Consider the following 11,928-nt stretch of genomic DNA (forward strand, 5'->3'; position numbering starts at 1 on the left):
AACACGCTCCTCCCTCTTGGCCACTGTAAGTCTATACGAGAAAAAAATAAAAAAAAAAATTCTTAGTCTTGGGAGGCGATTTCCGGTACGTGTCATGATTATTAAATTGCCAGTACGCTTAAACTTCCTTCGGCTAGGTAACAAAGGCAATCTAGGGATTGAGTGAACGGAGGCCAGTTTGGGAGCTCAAGTACGGGCTTAGTAATGTTGACCTCTCTTCGGCGTCTGTTAATGTTCATTGTGGGATGTCTCTGGGCTCACGTAATCTTATAGACGGTGTGGGAAGATCCTTGACCGTATTGGAAAGTAGATTTTATTAGTCACGGTATTTTACTATTTAACCCCCCCCCCCCCCCCCCCCCCCCCCCCCCCAACAATGGTGATGAGATTGGAGACGAATTTTGACAATGTTTCGGGCTCGTAAATTAGTAGTGAGCTCTATAATCTCAATGTCTTTCCCAAACCTTCACTGCTCAGAATATAACGGACCGGTAGCTGATTTCCCAGGGTTACCTTACAACATGTGCTATCGATATTCCCACGTACGTGTTATGTCTGATCAACAAAACACCTCCGGACCCTCTGTACTGTATTTGAGCTGATGCCAGAGCATATTCGAGCTGAGGCCATCTCCACGTCGCATATCTTCACCCTGAACGCCCCATCTATGTCGCCGGTGTGCCAACTTAGAAGTGCGGTACTGGTCATGCCTTAGCTCATATTGTTCACTCTTTATTTGCCGTAGTGAGTTGCTCAACCTCATCCTCCAAGTCGCTCTTGGTGTTCCCTCTGGTATTCAAGCTTCCAATTTGCATCATATAGACTTCATCTCCATATCAGTTTTGATGAACCAGCACCACACAACAAGCCTTCGCACTTGGTCTCGGTTACTGTTAGTCCCAGATAGCTAACTAGTAGACGTGATCCATCCCCGTCAAACCATGAACAGTCCGAAGCACATTGACCCTCATCAACGAATTTAGTTCTGTCATCCCACTTATTCTCTTTCTGTCACAGGGTCAAATCTGATAAAATCATGAAAACTCAAAAGCCGTGGTTGGCATACATATGTAGATACATGATGCATTGACTTTGGGATGAAGAAGATTGCATTGCTGCTTGACAGCAAAAAACATCCGACTATTCAACAAGGAATGTGAATGGACAGCATTCCATACAGGCTGTTCCGGAGTACATCTACCTAGAACGTCCCCAATCCATCCCTGGGGGCCAAGCAGGTTCTACAATCACCAGTAGAGCTTCCTGTGTGATCTCTGCTTCAAGAGAGACCTGAAGAGGGATAGGAATCCCAGATAGGACTGCTGGAATGTGAAGTGAGGATTGTCACGTTGCGGAATAGGATTGGCGCCATTTCCAAAGTTGTCTAGCCTGTAGTATACAAAGTTCTCAGCATAGTGTTGCTGTAGGAGGAAGAGCATAGGGATCTTGCAAGATATGTATACCTTGACAAACAGCTTGAATACAACCTTTTGGATTAGCACTACTACCGAATGAACCAGTCCTCAGATCTGGTGTAGCGCACAAAACTCACTGCGGCGGTGTCTCTTTATGGGCATTTACTCATGCTCTGTGCAAAATTCGTGATTGTTCCATGCAGTTTGAAACGCGTATAAGTTCCTATTGATCATGGGCAGATAACAGAAGTGAAGACACCATAGCTCGATTGGTTCTTCTTGGTGAAGAAGACTGTTGTTCTCACTCAAGAATCCCAAAGGTGCCTTGATATGCCAATATAGTCCAGTTCTGCATGTCCACCCATAAACGTTCAATACGTTGACTTTGAGTGGAAGGTCCCTGTATGAAGGGATGTCAAACATTACCTGCACACATGAGGCAAATTTCCGAGTTTGAGGTGACAGACTCACTTCTCACTTCCTTCATTACCTCTTTGATTCCATGGTCTGCATGTACCCAAGCAGGCCAACCCCATTGGGTTGTTCCTCTGAGAAATATACCAAGGACAGTGATGGCCCGGTTGTTTGTGGAGGCGTGGAGAAATGTCACAATCCGAGAGTATCCATCAATTTCACCATGAATGACAGTCTTCCACGGAACAAGGTTGTGGTGACCATCAATATGCCATAGACTATTGACATAGGGAGCTTTACACACCCTTCATTTGATGTGACGGGCCCAGCGAGCCGTCATAGCATCAGGTGCAGCAACGCAAAGGGTGAGTCGAATTCCTTCTCGTGCCACAAAGAATCTGCGAGCCCGGAGTACGCCCTGGACTGCTTTGACACCCATGAGTCCTGTTGAGGTGAAGATGATGCAGTGGAGAGTCTGTGTAGTCAGTCGAGTACACAAAAAGTGGCTCATAAGAGAGAAGAGCATGAGTGGATTGAATGAAAAGTGATCGCATGGAATCCATTGATGTACCTCTGCAAGCTGCAGATCAGAGGTGGGTGTAAGTCCTCTCTTTGTGATTCCCAGAGACTTTCGCCGAGCCCACAGTGTCTGCCTTGTACACTGAAATTACTCTCCTAGCTCTCGGTCTTCCCAATTATGCTGCATGAGGAGAAGCATGAGTTCGATGTTGATGTCAAGAAAGGGACATCCTGTACTGTCCTTCTGCCAGATGCGACCAAGTGGAGCTAGAATCTGGTTGGCGCCAGCGTTGAGGCTGTGAGCAAGTAGCCCAAGGGATGATTCGATCTGGGAAGCGGAAACCATCAGGTCTGAAAAGACCTTGGTGGGAAGGCAATATTCTAGAGATCTGATAACATCATGGAGCTTGTGAAGGGTATCTTGTGCATCAATAACATCATCCGGATCTTGGTTGACATGTTCTTGACATAGAAGAGCAGTGATATATTGCAGGTGTTCATGAGCAGCTTGCTGAAGGTCTTGGATCTCTCCTGGGGAAAGGAGCGCAGGCTGAAAGATATGTGAGCGGAGGGGGGAGGGGGGCGAATCTAGTACAAGTGACTGACCGGCTCGTCTTCAGCTATAATCTGATTGAATGTATCCATGCCAGCTTGTAGACTCAAGCACAAGTGGTGTATGAGCTATAGGTATGTGTATGCGAGATTGAGAGACTAAACGGCAACTGTGGACTCTTTCTCTCTTTTCTCTCTTGCCTTCTCTTCTTTTCACTATTGTGACTGGTTGCAATCAAAAAGCAAGATAATTCCTACCTCCCTCTCCACCTCTTAGGTCGCTCAAGACAACTCTCAAATCACCTCCACTCCATGAGATTACCCCTGTCTCAATCATTCCGTAAACCACCCCCGATCTTTGGCCCCTGCCAAGTCTGTCCACGAGAAGTCATAGTCATCAATATCAGTGACGATGATGAGATCTGACCCCTAGATGTCGATTCACACCATACCGTCTTCAGGTTTGGAACGAAACGACCTTTACGCAGGGAGAACTATTGATTTCCCACCACCACCACTCCCTCGATTGTTCGGCACCCTTTCTCCCTTTGCTCTCCGACCGATATTCAGAACTTTCAACCCGTACAGTGGTCCCAATGTCAGAAACGGATCTCTAATATTCAAAACTTTCAGCCCGTACAGTGGTCCCAATGTCAGAATCCAAGAAAAGGTAAATACGACCCTGTCCTCCTGACAGAATCTTATCTTCCCACTTCCCCGTCTTCTGCAACCCTTCCTGTTGTCACCTCTTCTCTTGACACCCTCACAATTACTGAGGACGCCACTTCTTCGCCAGTATCATCATCATCTCGCGCATCGAGGTCTGATCCCCAGAAGTGCCCCATAGTAGACGTAAACGGCGGCGGAACAGGTCTTCTCCTTGCTTCATCGATATCAAGGGGTGACGTCTTCGTGACCCCCCCCCCCCCCCCCCCTTTTCTTAAACTGTCTCTTCCGTATGGAAATGCACCATGTGTATTCAGCTTATTTTCAAACTGGGAACTGGTTCGTTCTCTCCCCATCGGAGCTCATGATCACCATATCCTCGGCCGGGGAGGGACGAGTGTAAGCCCTCTCGAAGATCACAGAGAAGATTCTGATGACGTCTTCAAATGTGGATACGCTCATGGATGGTATGTTTGAACACAGCTCAAGAGTAAACAGCTCTTGTGTTCCAAATGTGGACTGGCCATGGAATGCCAATGAAGGTTTGTTATGTGAGCTTGTCTATTCTTCTTTCATCTCTTCTCTGCACCTTTTCAATCAGCTCATCCCTTTGCTTTCCGTCTTTTTGTTTCTTTTCTTATGCATCAGGCATTTAACACTCAAAATTGCTTAGCGCTCACTTACGCAGATTTACGAGCATGGGCCAAAATTGCGGACAGAAACCACCATAACCGGGTAGCGAGCCCGCAATCATAAACGGTCCTCAAAGGCTCAACATCAACTCTGCTAGTGAGAGTTCATCTCGCGTAAGTACTGGTCGTGACAGAAATCACTGGAATGCTGAGGAAAGTTTATTATGAGGAGCTTGTCTCTTCTTCTTTGATCCCTTCGAATAAGGAAACTTTCATTTGACTTTGGCATCTGTACCGCTCGCTCTCGACCTGCTCAACATCTTGAAACTTCCGAGGCACGTCTTTCTCATTTCATAGAGAATTTCTGTCACTCGGCTCGATGGATTGGCGATATAGGGCGGACTTGATCTCCCCACAGATCCCGGAAGTCAGCCATCGAGATACAAGAAGAAGCAATAGTCAAGCGAAGCGACTACTAGGTTAATCGCCTCTGATGAGACCTTTGGAAGCGGACCAGTCTTTTCAGGGGTGAAGTTTGAAAATGAGGATGATTTCTCTCTGAGAGTCAGCTGGGAAGGCAACCGGGCAAAGTGTCACAATATGTAGCAGAAAGCCGGCATGGGAGTATGTATTGCAGATGACCAACTTCCCTCCGTGTTGTAGCACATGGTCTTGCAGACCATGTTGTTAGCCAGATGCCTCACCTTGCAAATACATGTATTGACCAAACAATACATGGAGGACTTGATTGAGCAGGCATCAGCTTCATGCTTGTGCCGAAACCATCAGCCCTGATTTTGTTGGAAGAAGCCAGTCTTGCCTTCAAGACATGATTCACTCACTCTTTGCTGAATCAGAATGTGTCCACAACCGAGTCATGTCAGAGGTATCAAAGATTGTGTGTATTGCCAATATATCCATTGGGACCCATAAATAGAGAGTCTAGCCGTCGCATCCTCCTCGTTTATCTACACCTGATACACCCAACAACTGGTGACGTTTTCTGTAGTCAACTGGAGGACCCAAATCAGTCCTCAAAGAGAACCAAGCTGAATCAAAGCCGAGATCTTACACTCCTCAATCATATGTACTTTGTTCCATCTTAGTGGTCAACAGCTTCCTGCTGAATGTTGCTGTGCTTGATGGATCCTCCACCTTGATGGTAAAACCAACTTGGATCCCTTTCCTCTCTGCTCACAGCTCAGCTTGTCTACTCCCCACCTACCAATTGATCTTTGTGTTTCCAACATCTTCCAAGTGCATCCTGTCCCAAGTGTTATCCACAGTGTTCCATAACACTGCAGGGCAAGAGGTGAGCCTAGAGGACAGGTGGAGGTGTTAAGGACCCAGCCGGAGATGGACCACTCCGGAGTGGCATGGTTCAAACTACCCCTTTGGGACCCAGGCAGAGAAACATGCCACTCCGGAGGGGTCCGGACCCACCCAGAGTAATCCACGTGCCCTTGAGTTATTCACCCTAGTTTTCCCAAACTACTCTTCTTCCTAATGACAATTTAGCAACCAAACCTCCCAGTGGTCTATCTTAGTTGGCTCTGAGCATTGTGTAAGCAGGACAATCTCATTAGTTGCTTCAGGTTTGGTATTGTCACGGAAAGACATGGGCTGATGATTGGTGTTAAAAATTGACCAATTGCTCACAGACCATGTCAATCTCATGGAAAATTACTGCAGATGGATGTGCTTGTTTGAAGCATATGGAAACACTTTCATCTAGCCATTGTTACCTCATAAACTCATTAGGAACCTGCTTTTTCTCTGGCTGGGTCTGCTGAAGGAGTCAGACCACTCCGGAGTGGAACATCTCTGGTCAGGTCTGATCGGATCCGTGGAGCTCCGGAGGGGTCCCGTCTCCGGCTGGGTCCCTAACAGTTACAGACCTACCTACCCACTCATTTCAAGCACACACCTAACACTGGATTACATTTGAAACTCTCAGTCAAACCAAAGGAGATCCTCCTTGACCACTTCCACTTTGACTTCAGTGTTGTTCATGCCAATCAAAGAGAAGGTTTGGTTTGGACAGTCAAACTGAGAAACTGAATAACGCTATTAGGCAAAGAAGGTGCCTGACTGCAAGATACTCCTTCAGAGAGCCGTACCAGCCCATGGGGGGAGTTCCTTGACTTGCTGACCTAGTGTAACGGTACTGGAAACACGATGACTAGGTCGCAGGCTGGGTCGAACTCGATGGAACTCTCGTGGAAATCTATGGGTCTCTGGCGCTATGTGATGGATTGTGTCTCCTCTGCAATCAATGTAGCCAAAGAATGATATTGAAGAATCAGCTGAGTTGGTACTTTGCTGATTGTACTATATACTATCTATAGGGATCCGTGTCTTCCTCTCTGTCCTACTGCAAGCGTCTATGTACATACGTGGATAGGTGAAAAACCGCTTTTGAGCAAACCCAGTGGGGAAATCTCAAAAAGGGAAAACCCGTCCCTACCTAATTGCAGCACTGCCTCCAAATCCCACCTTTCTCTTTCCTAATCCGTCAAGTTCAATGGAATTGTTTCGAGTCGTTGTTACCCCGTAACACCTAGCTTTTGACCCAATGGCCCAAAGATTGAAGATCAAAAGTACCTACTTGTGGGGAGAGAATCAAGGAGACTTGGCGTTTCATGGGCTGTTCAGTCAGCGGTGTAATATTCACTGAAGGCATGCTGTACATCGATCAGGTATCGTCCATTGTTTGTGCTTCATTGATTGCACGATACATCTTTCTCAATGGCTCCAGAGATTTGCGGGCATGTTCAGTGTCACCCAAAAGTTTCAACAATGCTGTCCATACCAAAAATAAGCAGACCGTTTGCTGCTGAGTTTCTTGTACTCACAATGAGCTTGCAGCTCCTCTGCAAGCTTGTCCTTGGTTGCAATCACCTTATGGCTTCCACCCTTCCCATGTGACTAGCGGTACATCTTCTCTAGTGTGGTGTACATGACGTGTGGTCCACATGGCCCGGGCGAGACGATCACATGGCTGTATGTATTAGCTACTCAATGCAGGTTCAATGACATAAAGTAGATGTCTCGATGTTGCGCAAGAAGGCTCAAATGGTCTGAAAGGTGCAACGAGTTGAGGATTAATTGACAACGACCGGCCAGTCCGTGCAGCAGAAGGCCCTGTGATACATGTCATGAGGAGAACCCATTGAGGATGTGTAGTTGCCCGTGGATCCTTCTACCAGTGTCCACCACCTTCCACAACTTTCCACTGCTTTCCAGGCTTGTCTGATTATTGCTAATCCTGTCTTTGTGCGTAGCAAGCCTCCAACTTCAACATGGGGTTGAGCAGGTAGGCAGATTGAAAATATGCATCCTCCTTTTCCTCTTTCCCTTCATTTAACTTTCTATATTGGAGTCGTGTGTTATTCTCATCCGGCAAACGCCTTACAGGATGAGTTAATGTCGATGTTGATGCGCAATTGCTCCATTGTCTTCTCTTTGTGGCCTGAAAGTTAGCGCAGAACTGTGGCATCAGACACAGACTATCAGGAAAAGTCTTCATTAATCCTGAGTAAGCCGGTCACTCAAACCAAGGCCGTTTAGCTGGTAGCTGGATTGCAATAGAGAAAGGAGAATCACCTCCTAAGAAGAAGACTGTAAACCCTATATTCGCTTTGGTCCTCCGTCTCTTTCTACACCCAACCGTTGTATTGCCAGGGCCAGACGTTGCGGTAATGGAGGCCTTGTAGGTAACAAACTTACATAGTTGATGTGGTGTATCAAAGAGACCATGAAGGTTAATGACATGTTTGTCAAATATCTTCTGTCATGATATTTCCTATCCCTGAGATCAACTCCTCAATCACCCAAAAACCAAGATAGCAGATGTACAGCTCTCATGTCTCCAGAAAGCAAGTAATGTTGCCAAGGGGGTCCCGGGCCAGAAGTGTAATGGGGTGATGCTGTACATCCCTCAAATGAACCGCTTTTTCACTTCTCTTGGTAAACAGTTAGGGGTCAGACGGCGATATTGATATAGAGAGTCAACTGATGTCCTTTCTTCCACTTTGGCATTGGAGAAGGATGTGTAAAGCTTGGAAGCGAAGCTTAAGAGGTATTGCTTTGATCCAATTCGTCCAAGACGTGGTTTTGAGGTCCGAATAGTGAAATTGATATAAATGGTCTAGTTGTGTCATACAAATTTTTTGATACGTCCTTCACAAGTAGGCAGAACAGAACAAATGCCTATGTATCAATCAGTGACTGATTGACCAAGAACAGCCATGTTATCGCAGTATCTCGTGTTGTGTCAAGAAACCCAAGGGTGTAAGTCACGTATCTTCCCAATGCTATGGATGATCAACAGCTCTGTGGCCTACGCTCAGTCTCAGGATGGGTGGATGGCAACATACTCAATTCCTCTGCCTCCTATGCTCACTGATAACCTCACGATTGATACCAGTATCAGACCCCCTGATATCCGTGCGAGTCATGGACGTATCACTGACCTTGGAGGGCGTTCAGGTATCTCGCCAATTCAGGATTAAGAAAAAATCCGCTGGGGGTCCTCTCATACCCAGGCTGGTCCAACACAGAAGGAGAAATGCTCCAACCGTGGCAGGAATGGTCATAAGAAGAGTACCTGCATGCGGCTCCCCCCAAACATGAACCCTGCAATGGCGTGGTTCATTGCGCCACATTAGCTATGTACAATAGACAGCCACTTCCTGTAGATGGATCAAATGCAGAGAATACAGACGAATACATCATATGTGGTCTGTGACTATGCCTGTAGCCAGTTGGTACTGAAAGGTGTGATTAAGACTATCATTTCGGAAACGGCGTACTTTAGTACTACGAAAAGTCGTAATTAAGACCTTCTCTGTATCCTCTCCTCTTCCCTCACGATACTCTTGGCCACGGATGGGATCCCGGAGCCCATTCAGAAACAGAACCTCACCCTCCTCTGGCTGGTACGCCTCTATCTCCTGTGTGGGCCTTGATCTGAGAGTGGATGTAAGTCTCACCTTTCTCATTATGACTTTCATTCACTCTTTCATTCACTCTTCCATACTCGTACTTGACCTCTGGCGTGTCAAAGTATTTGTTACGTGAAGGACCAAAGGCGTCACCCCTTGAAGCGTCATGGAGTAGACCGTGACAAATGGAAGATGTGACCTGTAGAAGAATTTATGCTAAGCGCACAATCACTAGCCGGTGTCATTTTTAGTTTCCCTTGGAAAATTGCAGTTTGCGGGTCATTCCAAGTTTGGCAACTTTCTCATCTCGCTTGTTTACTAACTGTAAGACTTAGAAGCATCTTTCAAATAGCAAACTGTTGTTGCAGGGTACAATGGCACATGTGATGTCAACTTTTGACTGATGAATCAGGTAACTTAGAGAACAAAAATGATGACAAACCAACAAGCCATAATGGTCGTCCGCTCCATGGCGCCTCCCTACCTCAAGCCAGTTCTCCAGGCAGATTTCACCACATATTTCGAGTAGACGAAGAATCCCCTTTCATCTCTCTTCTCTCTGATATTCCATCTCTGTCACATCACGTCATATCATATTACACTCAACTAGTTCACTGCAAGAAGTAGTATGAAACCTCACGTGATGCTGGCAACTGCCGTGAAATTTGTGAGTCTCCCTTTACCCCCCTCTGTCCTCCACGACGTGATACTCAGTTACGATCCTCATGTTTCTCAATACTGATCTTATTGTCCTCTTCTTGTTCAATCGTCTCTGATTTGCTAAGTGTGAGTGAGTATCATAAGCATATATGAGACATGTGAATTCTATGCTTGCTATTTTCCCCTCTGCATTCTCATCTTATTATTGAATGATAAAACAAATCTAGACATGGACGGAGAGGATGAGACTAATGGGCGAGTGGACAAATGAGTAAAGCATGAATTGAATTTGGAAAATTCCTCTCTCATTCCGTCCATTGCTGATTTCACCAAAGATTGACTCTTGTGATTCACGTTGGTGAGACAAAGTTGGGCAAACACTGATGATAAGGATCAAGGAGAGGGTCTGGGCAAGAGAAAGAAAAAGGCATCCACACAGTGACGGTCCGATGGCCTCGATGAGGGTGATGAAAGATATTTCCGACCTTTCTGACGAGTAGTCTCCACCACGGCCAAGAGGTAAGTCGTAGGCGCAAAACTCAATGACAGCGGTAGAAATGGCACGGGAACGTCATTGTTCAATGTCTCCCGCGTTCATTCGGGGCTGAATTCGAGGGGTTGGAGGTTTTTACTTCCAAACACTGTTACATATCAGTAAATAAATGTGTGTCCCATGCAAAATCAATACATTAGACTATTAAAAGGGAGACAACTAGTCACGGATCGAGTCTGTGGCTTCACCTGTACACCATATTCACCCAGTTCTCCGGCTGGCCTGGGTATACTCGCTTTCCCCAATTGAATGTCGATGTCTTGCTGGGACTGGGCGATGTGGTGCTTGTCACGACAGGGTCGTTCCTCCATCATGCTCATGGACCAGGGGAGTTCGACAGGTCTCGGATCACTGCTGTATTGTACAAATGTTGTGTGATAGGAAGGTGACATGTTGAAGGAGCTCATGGGTGAAGTCAAAGGTGGAGATACCATTGGATTCATAGGGATTGCCTGTCTATGTATGTATTTGTCTCTTGACTGTGTTTCTCTGACTACTTTACTACTTACTACCAGACCCTATGGTCATCCCCGGCTTCCTAACTCCTGCAAACCCGTCTTCGAATGGAACGCCAGCATTGACATGCTGGATCCCAGATTGGCGAGTGACCACCATCATCTTCTTCTTGGGAGTGGGTGTTGATGGGTTGCTTGCTGAGCTGGCTACAAGCTGGCGGCTGAGCAGCGAGAGATCCAGGAGGTCAACACGAACATCCCATGAGGATCACATCTGGAGATCTCACCCTGGTTACTAACGTTGATGGGAAATGCCGCAGGAAATTGTCGACCGGAGGAAGTGAAAAGAGCTATAGGTTCCGTGACAAAGTACTGAATGAGCGAGTTTCTCTTTTCTGCAATCAATTGTGTTGACCTAATTTTAGCTAGGTAGAAAGTTTGACCTCATTCAATTACTCAATGCGAGAACAGTGGGAGAGGCCACGGATTCACGGGTTACCTTGAGAGGCGAGAGACGGGCCTGTCAATTTGACAGGTTGGCCAACATATAAACGGGAGATACATAGAAGTCATAGCGGACGCGTGGATCTGACAGCGTTCCGTCCTCTCCTGAACCCCACTTGACACAGACGCTTGCAGCAGTTGGAAAAGGAGACCACGGAGATCGGTAGACAGCATACTGTATAGTACAATCAGCAAAGTTGGTATTCTTCAATATCATTCCTTGGCCAAATTGATTACAGAGGAGACACAATAAATCATATAGCACCAGAAACACCTAGACTTCCATAGGATTCCGTCGACCTCGACCCGGGTTTCCAGTACACTGACTTTACAGGTCAGATTTACAACTTTTCTTAGAAAGGTATGTGAGAAACATTCCACCAAATCCAATACTCCTTCCCAACCTCCTGGTCAATTGTTTGCCTCATTATGTTTCCAGTCCGTGTCAACGTTGTGGGGATCTTAACATGGTGAGTGTCCTCCCCTTTTACCTCCCCCGTCACTCCCCTCTCTGGGAATGTTTGTCTGTCCTATCTGTGAAATTCCACGTCAGACTGATAGATTACGTTCCTTCACTCCCTATACCTCTAGCCATCTCTCCTGGTTGCTCTT

The 11,928-nt window shown here is 46.4% G+C and overlaps 2 protein-coding genes across 2 annotated transcripts; both read left to right on the forward strand.

The window, feature by feature from the left end:
• Nucleotides 1-2,394: 2,394 nt before the first annotated feature.
• Nucleotides 2,395-3,594, forward strand: TREMEDRAFT_66421 (uncharacterized protein; the record flags this gene model as incomplete). The annotated part of the gene is made up of 3 exons (XM_007008466.1): nucleotides 2,395-2,428; nucleotides 2,842-2,909; nucleotides 3,334-3,594. The coding sequence occupies 3 exons, from the start codon at nucleotides 2,395-2,397 to the stop codon at nucleotides 3,592-3,594; spliced, it is 363 nt and encodes a 120-aa protein (XP_007008528.1).
• A 7,075-nt stretch (nucleotides 3,595-10,669) lies between these two features.
• Nucleotides 10,670-11,363, forward strand: TREMEDRAFT_66422 (uncharacterized protein; the record flags this gene model as incomplete). The annotated part of the gene is made up of 4 exons (XM_007008467.1): nucleotides 10,670-10,718; nucleotides 10,743-10,817; nucleotides 10,873-10,988; nucleotides 11,238-11,363. 4 exons carry the CDS (start codon nucleotides 10,670-10,672, stop codon nucleotides 11,361-11,363), a joined length of 366 nt encoding a protein of 121 aa, XP_007008529.1.
• Nucleotides 11,364-11,928: the final 565 nt, after the last annotated feature.

Source organism: Tremella mesenterica (assembly GCF_000271645.1).
Source record: "Tremella mesenterica DSM 1558 unplaced genomic scaffold TREMEscaffold_22, whole genome shotgun sequence".
Lineage (NCBI taxonomy): Eukaryota > Fungi > Basidiomycota > Tremellomycetes > Tremellales > Tremellaceae > Tremella > Tremella mesenterica.